Source organism: Tachypleus tridentatus, chromosome 7 (assembly GCF_004210375.1).
Source record: "Tachypleus tridentatus isolate NWPU-2018 chromosome 7, ASM421037v1, whole genome shotgun sequence".
Lineage (NCBI taxonomy): Eukaryota > Metazoa > Arthropoda > Merostomata > Xiphosura > Limulidae > Tachypleus > Tachypleus tridentatus.
Genome location: NC_134831.1, coordinates 111793154 through 111813239, shown reverse-complemented (window position 1 = coordinate 111813239; position 20086 = coordinate 111793154). Strand labels below are relative to the sequence as shown.

General features: G+C 34.7%; 1 protein-coding gene across 1 annotated transcript in view; it reads right to left on the bottom strand.

Moving 5' to 3' along the window:
* Positions 1–4187: 4187 nt before the first annotated feature.
* Positions 4188–20086, bottom strand: part of LOC143257773 (transient receptor potential cation channel subfamily V member 5-like) — a 57760-nt gene continuing 41861 nt past the window's right edge. The window contains exons 6-15 of the mRNA XM_076516806.1: positions 14195–14276; positions 13015–13130; positions 12566–12682; positions 11220–11330; positions 10630–10781; positions 10335–10444; positions 9274–9377; positions 6144–6305; positions 4789–4986; positions 4188–4634 (exon numbers count right to left, since the gene is read on the bottom strand). Of these exons, the coding sequence (XP_076372921.1) occupies positions 4188–4634; positions 4789–4986; positions 6144–6305; positions 9274–9377; positions 10335–10444; positions 10630–10781; positions 11220–11330; positions 12566–12682; positions 13015–13130; positions 14195–14276 (1599 nt within the window). The remainder of the gene's footprint in view (positions 4635–4788; positions 4987–6143; positions 6306–9273; positions 9378–10334; positions 10445–10629; positions 10782–11219; positions 11331–12565; positions 12683–13014; positions 13131–14194; positions 14277–20086) is intronic.

The window sequence follows — 20086 nt, the reverse complement described above, 5'->3', positions numbered from 1 at the left end:
ACACACTACAACATTATAGAAACAAGAAGATCGACATGGACTTAGGTTAATGTTCTAACACAGCACTACATTATATGGAAACAAAGGAAATCACGTGGATTCAGGTTAATTGTCTAATACACACTACATTATACAGAAACAAGAGACAGGTGGACTTGGGTTAATGTTTTAACACACACTACATTATACAGAAACAAGAGACCAGGTGGACTTAGGTTAATGTTTTAACACACACTACATTATATAGAAACAAGAGACCAAGTGGACTTGGGTTAATGTTTTAACACACTACGTTATATAGAAACAAGAAGCCAGGTGGACTTAGGTTAATGTTTTAACACAGCACTACATTATCCATAGAAACAAGAAATCACATGGACTGGGTTAATGTTTTAACACACACTACATTATACAGAAACAGAGAGATCACGTGGACTTAGGTTAATGTTTTAACACACACTACATTATACAGAAACAAGAGGCCAGGTGGACTTGGGTTAATGTTTTAACACACACTACATTATACAGAAACAAGAGACCAGGCGGACTTAGGTTAATGTTTTAACACACACTACATTATACAGAAACAAGAGGCCAGGCCGACTTGGGTTAATGTTTTAACACACACTACATTATACAGAAACAAGAGGCCAGGTGGACTTGGGTTAATGTTTCAACACACACTACAGAAACAAGGTTAATGTTTTAACACACACTACCAGGTGGACTTAGGGTTAATGTTTTAACACACACTACATTATACAGAAACAAGAGGCCAGGTGGACTTGGGTTAATGTTTTAACACACACTACATTATACAGAAACAAGAGACCAGGTGGACTTGGGTTAATGTTTAACACACACTACATTATACAGAAACAAGAGACCAGGTGGACTTGGGTTAATGTTTTAACACACACTACATTATACAGAAACAAGAGGCCAGGTGGACTTGGGTTAATGTTTTAATACACACTACAGACATGTTTTAACACAAACATTATACAGAAACAAGAGGCCAGGTGGACTTAGGTTAATGTTTCAACACACACTACAGACCAGGTGGACTTGGGTTAATGTTTTAACACACACTACATTATACAGAAACAAGAGGCCAGGTGGACTTGGGTTAATGTTTTAACACACACTACATTATACAGAAACAAGAGACCAGGTGGACTTGGGTTAATGTTTTAACACACACTACATTATACAGAAACAAGAGACCAGGTGGACTTGGGTTAATGTTTTAACACACACTACATTATACAGAAACAAGAGACCAGGTGGACTTGGGTTAATGTTTTAACACACACTACATTATACAGAAACAAGAGACCAGGTGGACTTGGGTTAATGTTTTAACACACACTACATTATACAGAAACAAGAGGCCAGGTGGACTTGGGTTAATGTTTTAACACACACTACATTATACAGAAACAAGAGACCAGGTGGACTTGGGTTAATGTTTTAACACACACTACATTATACAGAAACAAGAGACCAGGTGGACTTGGGTTAATGTTTTAACACACACTACATTATACAGAAACAAGAGACCAGGTGGACTTGGGTTAATGTTTTAACACACACTACATTATACAGAAACAAGAGACCAGGTGGACTTGGGTTAATGTTTTAACACACACTACATTATACAGAAACAAGAGACCAGGTGGACTTGGGTTAATGTTTTAACACACACTACATTATACAGAAACAAGAGGCCAGGTGGACTTGGGTTAATGTTTTAACACACACTACATTATACAGAAACAAGAGGCCAGGTGGACTTAGGTTAATGTTTTAATACACACACTACATTATACAGAAACAAGAGACCAGGTGGACTTAGGTTAATGTACATTATCAACACACAGGTGGACTTATACAGTTTAAACACACACTACAGACCAGGTGGACTTGGGTTAATGTTTTAACACACACTACATTATACAGAAACAAGAGGCCAGGTGGACTTGGGTGAATGTTTCAATACACACTACATTATACAGAAACAAGAGACCAGGTGGACTTGGGTTAATGTTTTAACACACACTACATTATACAGAAACAAGAGACCAGGTGGACTTGGGTTAATGTTTCAACACACACTACATTATACAGAAACAAGAGACCAGGTGGACTTGGGTTAATGTTTTAACACACACTACATTATACAGAAACAAGAGACCAGGTGGACTTGGGTTAATGTTTCAACACACACTACATTATACAGAAACAAGAGACCAGGTGGACTTAGGTGAATGTTTCAACACACACTACAGACCAGGTGGACTTGGGTTAATGTTTTAACACACACTACATTATACAGAAACAAGAGGCCAGGTGGACTTGGGTGAATGTTTCAATACACACTACATTATACAGAAACAAGAGACCAGGTGGACTTGGGTTAATGTTTTAACACACACTACATTATACAGAAACAAGAGACCAGGTGGACTTGGGTTAATGTTTCAACACACACTACATTATACAGAAACAAGAGCCAGGTGGACTTGGGTGAATGTTTCAATACACACTACATTATACAGAAACAAGAGACCAGGTGGACTTGGGTTAATGTTTTAACACACACTACATTATACAGAAACAAGAGACCAGGTGGACTTGGGTTAATGTTTCAACACACACTACATTATACAGAAACAAGAGGCCAGGTGGACTTGGGTTAATGTTTTAACACACACTACATTATCCAGAAACAAGAGGCCAGGTGGACTTGGGTTAATGTTTTAACACACACTACATTATACAGAAACAAGAGGCCAGGTGGACTTGGGTTAATGTTTTAACACACACTACATTATACAGAAACAAGAGACCAGGTGGACTTGGGTTAATGTTTTAACACACACTACATTATACAGAAACAAGAGACCAGTTGGACTTGGGTTAATGTTTCAACACACACTACATTATACAGAAACAAGAGACCAGGTGGACTTGGGTTAATGTTTTAACACACACTACATTATACGGAAACAAGAGACCAGGTGGACTTGGGTTAATGTTTTAACACACACTACATTATACAGAAACAAGAGACCAGGTGGACTTGGGTTAATGTTTTAACACACACTACATTATACAGAAACAAGAGACCAGGTGGACTTGGGTTAATGTTTTAACACACACTACATTATACAGAAACAAGAGGCCAGGTGGACTTGGGTGAATGTTTTAACACACACTACATTATACAGAAACAAGAGGCCAGGTGGACTTGGGTGAATGTTTTAACACACACTACAGTATATAGAAACAGGAGGTCATGTGGATTTAAGTTAATATTATTGGGGCTACATCATAAGAAGCTAGAACTCGAGTCCTCTGATGAGAGTGCTGTTGGTCAAGCATGTTAATTTGAAACAAGTGGACACTACTCCTAACCTGCATAATTTTCAGATATACTATGTTCATCAGCTTTGGTTTTAGATCTGTAAACACTTCCCGCACGTTGGTTTTCGATCTGTAAACACTTCCCGCACGTTCTCTTCATTTTTCCTTGAGTTCTTTAAAAGATGGTGCGATCGTTTTTTTCATTTTTATATTTTCTACGTACAGATTTCGCCGTTTCATTACAATTTTCTACGTACAGGTTTCGCCGTTTCATTACAATTTTCTACGTACAGGTTTTGCCGTTTCATTACAATTTTCTACGTACAGGTTTTGCCGTTTCATTACAATTTTCTACGTACAGGTTTTGCCGTTTCATTACAATTTTCTACGTACAGGTTTCGCCGTTTCATTACAATTTTCATCGCTACCGGTTTCATCGTTTGAAATACTACGTGCTCTTCCGTTTTGGGCGACAAGCTGGTTACTTTCCATTTCTTCCTTTCCGTGTGATTGTTTTGATATATAATTTCCTTTGGGATATTTCGTTAAGCCTAATTTTTCCACTTCCTTCCTGTCGTTACTCTGTATAGTTTCATCTTCTGCTGCTCCTACTTTTGCTCTGTTTCTAAAATGTCGTTTGTGTTTTTTATTTTTGTGTTTTCTATGTTTCTCTCCTTTCCTGCAGTGATGTTTACATTGGTCCATTCTACTATGGGAATATTCTTTGGTTACACGCACACTGCTAGGACATCTAAGATCTTTCGAGTTTTGATTGTCCATAATTTGTGATTGGCTTTCATTTAAATCTGGCAGAAAACCTAGTTTCTCGGGAAGAGGTATACAGTTTGAAACTCCATTTTTGTGCAGAAGTTTATTGCTTTTAGCGGTTGATGGAAATGAAGTGGTTCCACGTGCCACAAGATCGCCGCTCGTGTCTTGTTGTCTTGCATCTTTGAATTGTGAGTCCAAGCAACCTGTTGTAAAACATTACCAAGCGATGAATCACCTGCTGTGACTATAGAGGTAGCACTCTCCCCAGTGGCGGACAGTGTTCGGCGTGTAGTGAGGTTCAAATCACTAGCAAAAGCTAATTGTTTTAGTGCTGACTCCAAACCAATCTGGAATTCCTGTTTTGTATCACTGTCAGAATCATCGTCACTTCCAGTAAGGAGTTTTGATGTACACGTGGAGTTAAACTTCTTTAACAGGCTAGTGGAAGTAACGCCGGGTTGGCGGAGCTCGTGGATGATCCGTTTTCCCATTCTCTGTGAAAAAAAACAAAACAGCAAACAAATTAGAGCAAAACATACAAAATATCAGAGAGTTAGATCTATCGTAGAACGTTATCAACAGGTTCAAGGTAACAGATATCTAACTTTTATTTTAAACAAACTGATAAGAAAGTTGCATAAAAATTACCTTCCAGTTACAAATAGCGCCTTTCCTCTGCCTAGCCTTCGATTTTGACTTACTCTTTATTACCATAACAGCCCGTATTTCTTTTTTTGGGTCTTCTTCAGGGGAGGAGGCCCGAAAAGGAATAGAATAGCTCTGGATAAACTCTCTGGCCTTCTTCTGACTTACCCCTCTTTCGAGTGCTACTACAATTTTGGCCCACTGTCACATAAAAAAAAAACATAATTATAAGTCACGGTAACAACTCTGGTGTGATCACATCTGGGATCGTATTACCTCGTGTTCACCAACGTTTTACATATCATCACCAATAGTTATAATTATAAGTCACGGTAACAACTCTGGTGTGATTACATCTGGGATCGTATTACCTCGTGTTCACCAACGTTTTACATATCATCACCAATAGTTATAATTATAAGTCACGGTAACAACTCTGGTGTGATTACATCTGGGATCGTATTACCTCGTGTTCACCAACGTTTTACATATCATCACCAATAGTTATTATTATAAGTCACGGTAACAACTCTGGTGTGATTACATCTGGGATCGTATTACCTCGTGTTCACCAACGTTTTACATATCATCACCAATAGTTATTATTTTGTTTTACATATTGTTCTTACCTGTAATTACTCTGACGTATTATTCTGTGTTCTGTTATTTTCTCGTCACTGATCCGTTTGGCCCTGAGGCCTTTCTACTTGCATGTTTGACACACTCCCCCAACAACAAAAAACACAAACAGCCAAAAACAAAACATTCTTTACGAACAACGGCTGTATCAAAATTACTGAAACAAAAATACATAGCTTCAAAGAGAATTTTGTCTCGGAAGTCGAAGTCCACCCATTCTGATTATAAATGTTAAAGGCGTTCGTCAATTTATCAGTATATAATATAGTAATATAATTTAAACCATCTAGTTTACAGTTTAATATAACACAAGACAGAGCCAGAATGGAACACGCATCAGAAAATATGCTTTAAAAGTGTATGATCATTGTTACATCAAAAGACAAAACATGTATGATCATAGTTACATCAAAAGACAAAACATGTATGATCATAGTTACATCAAAAGACAAAACATGTATGATCATAGTTACATCAAAAGACAAAACATGTATGACCAATCGAATAAAATTATTTAAAATAACTTATTGTTAGGTTACACTTCTCCAGAGTTTTCTGTGCTACTTTATGTCTTGTTGTATGTCGAACTTGTTACGATATCAGTTTATTTGTGTAAATGATCATTGGATGTTGAAAGTTACACTAATTTGTAAGAAATACAACAAGTATAGGGCACAGAAAAAAAACTAAAAACAGCTACAAATTAAGAATGGACATACCTGGTTGACCCATTCCTTCTGAGACTGCGTGATGACTTCACAATATGTGTTACCCATCATGGCGATCAACATGTTGAGTAGCAATATAGGCATGATAATCATAAACAGAGCAAACACTAGCCACGTTAACGTTGGGTATAGGGTGTTGTTGAACTCCTGGTACTAAAGAGAAGAAAGAATAACAGTCATTTCGGTGTGTTATAAAAACAGTTTAGAAAGACCAGTGCCCTAATATCATACATATCATAAAGTAATGACCATACTGGGCAGAGGGATAAACATCGCGTAATTCTGCCACCAGAACATGCTTACATTTGATCTGGTTTCTCTACATGTTGGTGTGCAAAACTTACCTGACTGAGTCTATAGACACCTGAAATATTTAGTGTTTTAAAGCACATAATAATAGTAATAATCGGTTACTCAGGTAATCTGTTCCACAACAACAATACAATAAAATAAGTCTTTTGTTGGTTTATTGTCATTGAGAAAGTTTTTTTACCATTTAACAACTTTCGTCATTGTGTTCAGCAATATTTTCTAGAAATATAAACATGTCTATCTATTTGTTATCCATATAAACATGTCTATCTATTTGTTATCCATATAAACATGTCTATCTATTTGTCATCCATATAAACATGTCTATTTGTTATCCACATAAACATGTCTATCTATTTGTTATACATATATACATGTCTATCTATTTGTTATCCATATATACATGTATATCTATTTGTTACCCATATATACATGTCTATCTATTTGTTATACATATAAACATGTCTATCTATTTGTTATCCATATATACATGTCTATCTATTTGTTACCCATATAAACATGTCTATCTATTTGTTATCCATATAAACATGTCTATCTATTTGTTATCCATATAAACATGTCTATCTATTTGTTATCCATATAAACATGTCTATCTATTTGTTATCCATATAAACATGTCTATCTATTTGTCATCCATATAAACATGTCTATTTGTTATCCATATAAACATGTCTATCTATTTGTTATCCATATAAACATGCCTATCTATTTGTTATCCATATATACATGTCTATCTATTTGTTATCCATATATACATGTCTATCCATTTGTTATCCATATAAACATGTCTATCTATTTGTTACCCATATAAACATGTCTATCTATTTGTTATACATATAAACATGTCTATTTATTTGTTATCCATATATACATGTATATCTATTTGTTATCCATATAAACATGTCTATTTGTTATCCATATAAACATGTCTATCTATTTGTTATCCATATAAACATGTCTATCTATTTGTTATCCATATATACATGTCTATCTATTTGTTATCCATATAAACATGTCTATCTATTTGTTATCCACATAAACATGTCTATCTATCTGTTATCCATATAAACATGTCTATTTGTTATCCATATAAACATGTCTATCTTTTTTGTTATCCATATAAACATGTCTATTTGTTATCCATATAAACATGTCTATCTTTTTTGTTATCCATATAAACATGTCTATCTATTTGTTATCCATATAAACATGTCTATCTATTTGTTATCCATATAAACATGTCTATCTTTTTTGTTATCCATATAAACATGTCTATCTATTTGTTATCCATATAAACATGTCTATCTATTTGTTATCCATATATACATGTATATATATTTGTTATCCATATAAACATGTCTATTTGTTATCCATATAAACATGTCTATTTGTCATCCATATAAACATGTCTATCTATTTGTTATCCATATAAACATGTCTATCTATTTGTTATCCATATATACATGTCTATCTATTTGTTATCCATATAAACATGTCTATCTATTTGTTATCCATATAAACATGTCTATCTATTTGTTATCCATACATACATGTCTATCTATTTGTTATCCATATAAACATGCCTATCTATTTGTTATCCATATAAACATGTCTATCTATTTGTTATCCATATAAACATGTCTATCTATTTGTTATCCATATATACATGTCTATCTATTTGTTATCCATATAAACATGTCTCTTTGTTATCCATATAAACATGTCTATCTATTTGTCATCCATATAAACATGTCTATTTGTTATCCATACATACATGCCTATCTATTTGTTATCCATATAAACATGTCTATCTATTTGTTATCCATATAAACATGTCTATCTATTTGTTATCCATATATACATGTCTATCTATTTGTTATCCATATAAACATGTCTATTTGTTATCCATATAAACATGTCGATCTATTTGTTACCCATATAAACATGTCTATCTATTTGTTATACATATAAACATGTCTATTTATTTGTTATCCATATAAACATGTCTATCTATTTGTTATCCATATATACAAGTATATCTATTTGTTATCCATATATACATGTATATCTATTTGTTATCCATATAAACATGTCTATCTGTTATCCATACATACATGTCTATCTATTTGTTATCCATATAAACATGTCTATTTGTTATCCATATAAACATGTCTATCTATTTGTTATCCATATAAACATGTCTATCTATTTGTTATCCATATATACATGTCTATCTATTTGTTATCCATATGAACATGTCTATCTATTTGTTATACTATTGTGTAGTTTACTCACAATGTACATTTGTTACAGAATAACTGTTGAATCTCATACACATACCTACACAATTTCACACAGTGCATCCCTAATTTAGAATTGATAGACTAGAGGGTCGGAAGGAAGAAGATACCATTCTCAGCCAAATATTTGGCTATTTTTGTCTGATCAAATAGTGGGATTTGACTCTTATAAAGCACCCATGGCCCAAAAATTCTGAATGCAATTGGATGCAATGGACCACAAACCATAATCTGTTGGATTTCCAGTTCAGATCGCTAATCATTAGTCAGACACGGGCATACACAATATAATTCTGTAGTTAGATTAAAAAGTTAAATATTATAATACAACTATAGCCACAAAACAATGGCTTATGGCATATCTGTATACATATAACCAGCTGTTTATACAATCAATGATATAGTTTCAAGTTATTCTCATTTTCAAATACCATTAATATAACCACTAGTTATACCACTAATGCAAACAATATTAAATTGTATTTCACCTCGTAAAATCCCAGTGTCATGTGGAAGAGGGACATCCAGGTACGGGGATAGCTTTCAAATTTTGTGGTTTTTCCTAAGTGTCCCTTAAACAAGAAGTAAAATGCTAGAAAGAGAAAGAATATAAAAAAGAACAGATTTTCTTCTGCTACAACTTTGAATCCTAACTATCACGTGACTTTTGAACCAATATTTCTTTATACGAAAGTAAAGACGTCGTGGTTAATTACATTTAATACTTACTTTATTAGCCTTACAACATCTAGATACCTTGAGACGTGGTAATTAATTATGTTTAAAAGTGACCTTATTAGTTTTACAACATTTAGATACCTTGAATTGTGGTGGTTATTTACATTTAAAACTTACTTTGTTAGCCTTACAACATTTAGATACCTTGAGACGTGGTGATTAATTACGTTTAAAAGTGACCTTATTAGCTTTACAACATTTAGATACCTTGAATCGTGGTGGTTATTTACATTTAAAACTTACTTTATTAGATTTATAGCTTTAAATGCATTGTTGTTAAATACTCCACAGTTAGTTTTAATTGTCTGAATCTTGAAAACCGAAAGTGTGCAATTTTTGTTTGTGGTTCCATTCAGCAGATAGCGGTACATTTCATAAACCTGAATCATATTGTAATATTGTATTTCATCACAACGGATGGCAGCATTGTATTTGTTATTTCGATCACATATATGGATAAATATATAGATGGTCACACTATTACTCCATTGTAGAAAGATATGATGTAATACATGAAACTTTTTTTAAAATTAAACCTAAGTTTGTTTTCAAATGTGTAAAATCACCACAAAGTTTGAGGGCAGGAGGCCCTTTGTTCTAATACGTAATTAGACAACTGGGCTGAACAGCAGTAAACTTGAAATTCTTTTGTATGGGGACCTCATTCTTCCAGGTCTTCAAGGCCTACAATCTAAGTACGACAGAAACTAAATGATGATACAGCTATAAATGATTTAAGATGAATGACAGTAAACAAAGTATAATTAAACAATACCTTAAACACTTGATAAAAGAAAACAACTCTACGTACTTTGTGTGAAGCCCAGTAGAAAGATGACATAAATTATACTAAATCGGAAAATATCGCCGACTAGCATGTTGTAAATCATAGTTACAAACGGTCCTGTCAGTTTAACAGCCCTGTAAGTAGAAAGAATCATAATCAACCATGTTTAAACAAATGAATTATTAATATACATATACGTGTTCAAAGAGTTCAGTTTCTGTTGTTTATATATTAGAATGAACAGTCTTATAGAACAGGAAGGAAGTCAGTATTAACCACGGATTGACTATCACAGAAATTTAAACCAAACCAGACTCACCCAGCGAAGAATATAAGGAAAAACCAGGAACCTGTAATTGCTATAGTTAGCAACAAGTCTTCAATGAGTGGTTGTTCTGCCAAACGAAGAGGGACACACAGCAGCACCAGGGTGTTGGCGAAGAGAAAAACAGCTTTGGAAGGGTTGCTACTCTGAGAAAGTGAGCAGGAAATGGTTCACGTTTTACTTCGTAGTTTGGTTTACTTATTCAGTAGAACGAATTATTAAACGAGATCTAATCATTTGCTATCGAACACTTGTGAGAGCGAAAAATTAATTTCATTGTTAATGAATGCGATATTTTTGTAATTCACAATATATTCGTGTGGTCTTGTCCTGGTCTACTCCATATATTACAATGTCACTCCATATATCACAGTGTTAATCTAGTCAAACGAACAAAATGTCTGGTTTGCACTTACGTTATTGTGAATACATTAATATCTAAATTTATTTTGATGTCTATTAAATTACTAGTTATAATATATGGTATTTATATCGACATCTCTACAATGTGTTCAGTTATTTTATCACACTGTATTCTTAGTTAAAATAACTGAAGAAACTAGTTTCGTTAACTTTTAACTTACCAAACTGAAAAGGAAGCCCAGAAGTCCTTGTGCTTTGATTTCCTCACCCTGCTGGAAGACAACGAAACTAACAGCGCCTAGACAGGTTCCAACTTCTGCAGCGTATCGGCACTGGGGAACCGTAAGCAGATAACAATGTGACGTGTTATTATAATTCAAACAAATATTATTTAAATTGTTTCTCTTGTTATTTTGATTTGAAGATATAGTAATTAATTTGCAGTAAAATTCATGGAGTTTTTGTGACTAAACTTGTGCTATGTTTGTGACGCCGTAGGTAAAATTATAAGGTTATCGTTAACTTCTAGGTAGCCCTAATACTCCTGTACTCGATTTGTAAGAAGTTAAATGGTGTAATAGAAGTAGGCCTAACCCAAGGAATCATCAAAACTACAAGTCTAGTTTCACACGATGTTCCTGCTGTGTTAACCGTAATAAACCAGCTAAGTTATAAATGATATGAATTCCGAAGGTTCTTGTTATATTTCTACCTATATTCGTGTTTTATCCTAGTGTTACAGTACTCACAGTAAGTTCACTTGAAACAGTTTCTCTCTTACATCAAGTTAAAACTTCTTTGTGTTTTAGAGACTTTTCTCTTCACACTAATACGTGTGCTAGATATTTCTCTCTTTATGGTAAACATGTGCGCCTGAGATTTTTATCTTCGTGGTATCACGTGTGTTAGAAATTTAATCCTCGTTGTAACGTGTGTGCTATACATTTTCCTTTTCATGATAACGTGAGTGTTAGAAATGTTTTTGTTTTCATAGTAATATGTATCATTGAGATGTTTTCTTCATTGTTATATGTGTGTTAGAATGTTTTTTCTTCATGGTAACATGCATGATGGAGATTTTTTTTCTCCATAGTAATATGGGAACCAGAGATTTTTCTTTTCTTGGTAACATGTGTGCTAAATATTTTTCTCTTCATGGTAACATGTGTGATAGATATTTTTCTGTTTATAGTCACATTAATGATAGATATTTCTTTCTTCATGGTATATGTGATATATATTTCTCTCTGTATGGTAATGTGTGATAGATGTTTCTCTCTTCAAGGTAACACATGTGATAGGTGTTTCTTCATGGTCACATGTGTGATAGGTGTTTTTGTCTTCATGGTAACATGTGTGATAGGTGTTTCTTCGTGGTAACATGTCTTGTTCAGTAAACCAATGTATCTCGAGGTTGATTTTAATGTTTAATACCTTCAACAACTTTGTTCTTCCAAAGTAAAATATTTCTTTAGTCATCTACCGGCACATTTGTCGTACAGCTATTGTTACCATAGTTAAATAGTTAAGAGTAACTTGGAGCAGCCTGTCTTGTAATATTACTTACGACTGAGCGTATGTCTGTACCGAATAACCCTTCACCTGGTAGAGGACGAAGGTACACTGCAATACTGAGAACGATAAGGTGTAGAAACGTGATAGCTAGCCTCTTTAGAAACTCATTCTGAAAAGAAAAGTCGTACGTTGGTAATTAGAGACATAATAAAACAAATCCAACCATAATTACCGTAGTGAAAGTGTTTATGGTGAATAAAATAACTGACTTAACTTTTATTATCGTGGTTTATAAGACGTTTAATTATAGGTTATTCTGGTAAGATAAAGTGCTCAGTGGTTTATAAGACATTTTATTATAGGTCAAATTATAATAACAGTAGTCACAAGATAGACTTTCACAAACAGTTTGTATTAAGTGAATCACACATTATAGGAATGAGCTGCTGGTTCAGAGGCGCAATTATAAACTACATGTAAAAACTTAAAATCACACTTTACTCTGGCAAACGTTTTCCATTTTTCTTCTAACAACCGTTGGATGACGCCACCGTCAAGCATGTCCAGGTGTTCATTCGTCTTTCCATTAAGAATGATAATTAGAGCCGAGTTCCAGTCTAAAAAGACCAATGTTGTTTAATTATTTTTATAAACGGAAACATAAGTCTATACTTTTACGAGTTGAAAGTGGTAAACCTTAATTATTATTTTATGATTTTCCAGTTTTTTATTCTGTATGCTTTTGAAACTGCTAAACTGTAATCATTGTTTTATTTTTTTTCCATCTTTTCCTTATATTATTCGATGTTTGTAGAAAGCTATTTGATTGGCTCTAAAATTGTAACGAACTCCAACACCGTGAGTCACAAGAAACAGTTATGTCAGATATAACAGACTATCTATGAAACATGATGTAGTTGTTAAAGTTGTTGTCCATTTTGTGGGGGGCTATGTGTCTTTTTAACAAATAGATTGAACCGGTGGCTGTTAGAGATATATACATACATATATAATTAAGAGACTTTTGCCAAATTTACAAGTCGGCGGTTTATACTTTTTATTATATTGGTCTACATGAGTAGAACATTTGAAACATTATTTTTGCAAGAAGTCACCAGTTTATTTTTAATAAAAAGATATTTTATGATCTCTTATTATAATCCTTATTTAACTTAATTTAACACGCGGCTGTTAATAAATACAATGGATACTTTTATTATTATTCTGAAAAACATGTTTGTATCTGTGGTCTGAATTTCTGGAGAACATTTTGTGTCTTTTTTTTTTTTTTAACCTGATTTCCAGTGGCTAAAGAGTAAATTTAATGGTTTATAAGGCTAAAATTCGGTTTTCGATACCTGTGAGGGCAGAGTCATTAAAAATCATTGTGTAAGTGTGAGTTGAAGAACAAAATAAACGAAAATAGTACGTTGTTTAATATAATATTCTTAGTTACAACATTTTGCCAGGTTAGCCTGGCATCATTGGTACAATAATTGCTATATCACTTATTTATTTGAAAGAAACACAAGCCGGACATCTATTGACAGTAATATGAATTAATGACGAGCTCTCTCGCAACAATTTTTCAATGATAACATAAATTACCCGACTGAGAAACAGTCGAAAAGTTGATCTGTCATTAATTGAGGTATCGTTTCAAGATGAAAGATTCACTTACTTGTTTGTCCATTTGGAAGAATACTGTCCAGAGCATTCAACGGATAACCGGAACAAGTTATATTACTGTACCTCCAGAACTCCTGTGAAACAGCACGTGGTAACAGTGATTAAAAACACGTTTTATGTTACAGATTAAACAGTTTTGTGAAATAATAGTAAGAAATAATAAGGAGAAATTTTCAAAAGAATAGAGAAACATTATATATAAGAAATAAAAGACTTTTTTTTTTTTTTTAAATCATAGAAGTGTAGCTTCTGAAATGTGTCAAATATGTTAATTCCATCTATAAAAGACATGCTTGTCCCGGTGGATCAGCGGTACGTCTACGGAGCTACAATAATAAAATCCAGGGTTCAGTGACATAAACAGAACGCTGATAGCCAGCAACTGCGTAGCTTTGAACATAAACAAAAACCTATACAGTCCTTTCCCCACACTCTGACTGATCAATGGTTAGATTCCTTCTAGTGGACAGAGAACAGGTAGGCCATTATGTATCTTTACAAAAGAAAAAAAAAACCAACAAGAGATATAAATAAGGTAGTTTAACTATATTTTTCGTAGTTTATAGTACTAGAGGCTTAAAAGATACTGAACACAACAGTAAAGTTACAACGGTAAATTGTATCAAGTACAAATTTATCGTAATATTGACAGAGGGATGGTACAGATGTAATTAACGCCATTTTTCGACTTATACTCATTAAAATACTTTAATTAACTTATAATTCATAAAACTAATGAACAAGTCAAGAATGTTCTTGACAAGATTGTCAGTCAGAAACAAAGGTCTAGACAAGACTCACAGTCAGACACAAAGATCTAGACAAGACTGTCAGTCAGAAACAAAGGTCTAGACAAGACTCACAGTCAGAAACAAAGATCTAGACAAGACTGTCAGTCACAACCAGAGGTCTAGACAAAACTGTCATTCAGAAACAAAGGTCTAGACAAGTCTGTCAGTCAGAAACAAAGGTCTAGACGAGACTGTCAGTCAGAAACAAAGGTCTAGACAAAACTATCAATCAGAAACAAAGGTCTAGACAAGACTTTCAGTCAGAAACAAAGGTTTAGATAAAACTATCAATCAGAAACAAAGGTCTAGACAAGACTGTCAGTCAGAAACAAAGGTTTAGACAAGACTGACAGTCAGAACCAGAGGTCTAGACAAGACTGTCAGTCAGAAGAAGAGGTCCAGACAAGGCTGTCACTCAGAACCAAAGGTCTAGACAAGACTGTCATTCAGAAACAAAGGTCTAGACAAAACTATCAGTCAGAAACAAAGGTCTAGACAAGACTGTCAGTCAGAAGCAAAGGTTTAGACAAAACTATCAGTCAGAAACAAAGGTCTAGACAAGACTGTCAGTCAGAAGCAAAGGCCTAGACAAAACTATCAGTCAGAAACAAAGGTCTAGACAAAACAACCAGTCAGAAACAAAGGTCTAGACAAGACTGTCAGTCAGAAACAAAGGTCAAAACAATATTGTCAGTCAGAAGAAGAGGTCCAGACAAGACTGTCACTTAGAACCAGAGGTCTAGACAAGACTGTCAGTCAGAAACAAAGATCCAGACAAGACTGTTATTCAGAAACAAAGGTCTAAAAAAGAGTGTCAGTCACAACCAGAGGTCTAGACAAAATTTTCAGTTAGGAACAAAGGTCTGGACAAAACTATCAGTCACAGCCAGAGGTCTAGACAAGACTGTTATTCAGAAACAAAGGTCTAGACAAAACTGTCAGTCAGAAACAAAGGTCAAGACGAGGCTGTCAGTCAGAAACAAAGGTCTAGACAAGACTGTCAGTCAGAAACAAAGGTCTAGACAAAACTATCCGTCAGAAACAAAGGTCTAGACAAGACTGTCAGTCAGAACCAGAGATCTAGACAAGACTGTTATTCAGAAACAAAGGTCTAGACAAAACTGTCAGTCAAAAACAAAGGTCAAGACGAGGCTGTCAGTCAGAAACAAAGGTCTAGACAAAACTATCAGTCAGAAACAAAGGTCTAGACAAGACTGTCAGTCAGAAGCAAAGGCCTAGACAAAACTATCAGTCAGAAACAAAGGTCTAGACAAGACTGTCAGTCAGAAACAAAGGTCTAGACAAAACTATCAGTCAGAAACAAAGGTCTAGACAAGACTGTCAGTCAGAAACAAAGGCTTAAACAAGACTGTCAGTCAGAAACAAAGGTCTAGACAAGACTGTCAGTCAGAAGCAAAGGCATAGACAAAACTATCAGTCAGAAACAAAGGTCTAGACAAAACAACCAGTCAGAAACAAAGGTCTAGACAAGACTGTCAGTCAGAAACAAAGGTCAAAACAATATTGTCAGTCAGAAGAAGAGGTCCAGACAAGACTGTCACTTAGAACCAGAGGTCTAGACAAGACTGTCAGTCAGAAACAAAGATCCAGACAAGACTGTTATTCAGAAACAAAGGTCTAAAAAAGAGTGTCAGTCACAACCAGAGGTCTAGACAAAATTTTCAGTTAGGAACAAAGGTCTGGACAAAACTATCAGTCACAGCCAGAGGTCTAGACAAGACTGTTATTCAGAAACAAAGGTCTAGACAAAACTATCCGTCAGAAACAAAGGTCTAGACAAGACTGTCAGTCAGAACCAGAGATCTAGACAAGACTGTTATTCAGAAACAAAGGTCTAGACAAGACTGTCAGTCAGAAACAAAGGCCTAGACAAGACTGTCAGTCAGAAACAAAGATCCAGACAAGACTGTTATTCAGAAACAAAGGTCTAAAAAAGAGTGTCAGTCACAACCAGAGGTCTAGACAAAATTTTCAGTTAGGAATAAAGGTCTAGACAAAACTATCAGTCAGAACCAGAGGTCTAGACAAAACTGTCAGTCACAGCCAGAGGTCTAGACAAGACTGTTATTCAGAAACAAAGGTCTAGACAAGACTATCAGTCAGAAACAAAGGTCTAGACAAGACTGTCAGTCAGAAACAAAGGCCTAGACAAAACTATCAGTCAGAAACAAAGGTCTAGACAAGACTGTTAGTCAGAAGCAAAGGCCTAGACAAAACTATCAGTCAGAAACAAAGGTCTAGACAAGACTGTCAGTCAGAAACAAAGGTCTAGACAAAACTATCAGTCAGAAACAAAGGTCTAGACAAGACTGTCAGTCAGAAACAAAGGCTTAAACAAGACTGTCAGTCAGAAACAAAGGCCTAGACAAGACTGTCAGTCAGAAACAAAGATCCAGACAAGACTGTTATTCAGAAACAAAGGTCTAAAAAAGAGTGTCAGTCACAACCAGAGGTCTAGACAAAATTTTCAGTTAGGAACAAAGGTCTGGACAAAACTATCAGTCAGAACCAGAGGTCTAGACAAGACTGTTATTCAGAAACAAAGGTCTAGACAAAACTGTCAGTCACAGCCAGAGGTCTAGACAAGACTGTCAGTCAGAAACAAAGGTCTAGACAAGACTGTCAGTCAAAAACAAAGGTCAAGACGAGGCTGTCAGTCAGAAACAAAGGTCTAGACAAAACTATCAGTCAGAAACAAAGGTCTAGACAAGACTGTCAGTCAGAAGCAAAGGCCTAGACAAAACTATCAGTCAGAAACAAAGGTCTAGACAAAACTATCAGTCAGAAACAAAGGTCTAGACAAGACTGTCAGTCAGAACCAGAGATCTAGACAAGACTGTTATTCAGAAACAAAGGTCTAGACAAGACTGTCAGTCAAAAACAAAGGTCAAGACGAGGCTGTCAGTCAGAAGCAAAGGCCTAGACAAAACTATCAGTCAGAAACAAAGGTCTAGACAAAACTATCAGTCAGAAACAAAGGTCTAGACAAGACTGTCAGTCAGAAACAAAGGCCGAGACAAGACTGTCAGTCAGAAACAAAGGTCAAAACAATATTGTCAGTCAGAAGAAGAGGTCCAGACAAGACTGTCACTTAGAACCAGAGGTCTAGACAAGACTGTCAGTCAGAAACAAAGATCCAGACAAGACTGTTATTCAGAAACAAAGGTCTAAAAAAGAGTGTCAGTCAGAAACAAAGGTTTAAACAAGACTGTCAGTCAGAAACAAAGGCCTAGACAAGACTGTCAGTCAGAAACAAAGATCCAGACAAGACTGTTATTCAGAAACAAAGGTCTAAAAAAGAGTGTCAGTCACAACCAGAGGTCTAGACAAAATTTTCAGTTAGGAATAAAGGTCTAGACAAAACTATCAGTCAGAAACAAAGGTCTAGACAAGATTGTCAGTCAGAAACAAAAATCTAGACAAGACTGTCAGTCAGAACCAGAGGTCTAGACAAGACTATCAGTCAAAACCAGAGGTCTAGACAAGCATGTCAGTCAGAAACAAAGGTCTAGACGAGAAGTAAAGTTCTAGACAAGCTGTCGGTCAGAACCAAAGCTTTGCCCACCGCAGATACCGGTTTCTAGTGGTATAAGTCCGCAGACATAGATACCAGAGCGCCATTGGATATCTCGTTAGATGTCTCTGAAGACTTTAGTTATGAACAATACTTTAATTGTGAGGTCGAGAAAAGGGTTATACACTACTCAATTTATCATAACACGGTCATTCACTTCTTAGTTTATCATAAAACAATTAAAAACTACTTAGTATACCATAAAAAGGTCATACACTACATAGTTTATCAGATAACAGTTATACACTACTTAGTTTATGAGAAAACGGTTATACACTACTTAGTTTGTCATAAAACAGTCATACAATACTTAGTTTACCATGAAACGGTTACACGCGACTTTGTTTATCATAAAATGGCTATACATAACTTCGTTTACCATAAAACAGTTATACACCACTTAGTTTATCATGAAACGGTTATACACGACTTAGTTTATCATTAAACGGTTATACATTTCTTAGTTTATCATCAAATGGCTATACACGACTTAATTTACCATAAAACTGTTTGTTTGTAATGAAGCACAAAGCTACACATAGCGCTATCTGTGCTCTGCCAACAGGTATCGAACCCCATTGTTTAGCTTATTCTCCGTGTATTCTGTCTTCAATTTCTATCTAGTCTGTTCCGATTATCTTCCTCTCCTAGTCTAACCTATGACTCTGATCTCTGGTCTCTAATTTCCATTTCTGGTTTCCTGTTTGAATCTTTGACATGGGATCCATCCACGAAATTCCACATCATAATCCTAACTACAGCTCAGTTTCGCTGGAACTATTCGTAACTCTGACAGAATATCGTCCTAAACTTAACCATAACTTGTTTTAACGATTAGCGAAACTCTTATAGCTTATAGAACACGTTGCTGGTGATGTAGTGATTAGTGATATTAATTTAACACTGTGTTAATGATGTAGTGATTAGTGATATTAATTTAACACTGTGTTAATGATGTAGTGATTAGTGATATTAATTTAACACAGTGTTAATGATGTAGTGATTAATGATATTAATTTAACACAGTGTTAATGATGTAGTGATTAATGATGTTAATAGAACACACTATTAATGATGTAGTGATTAGTGATGTTGATAGAACACTGTGTAAACGATGTAGTGATTAGTGATGTTGATAGAACACAGTGTTAATGATGTAGTGATTAGTGATATTAATTTAACACTGTGTTAATGATGTAGTGATTAGTGATATTAATTTAACACAGTGTTAATGATGTAGTGATTAATGATATTAATTTAACACTGTGTTAACGATGTAGTGATTAGTGATGTTAATAGAACACTGTGTTAACGATGTAGTGATTAGTGATGTTAATAGAACACAGTGTTAACGATGTAGTGATTAATGATGTTAATAGAACACTGTGTTAATGATGTAGTGATTAATGATGTTAACAGAACACCGTGTTAATGATGCAGTGATTAATGATGTTACAGAAGAACACAGTGTTAATGATGCAGTGATTAATGATGTTAA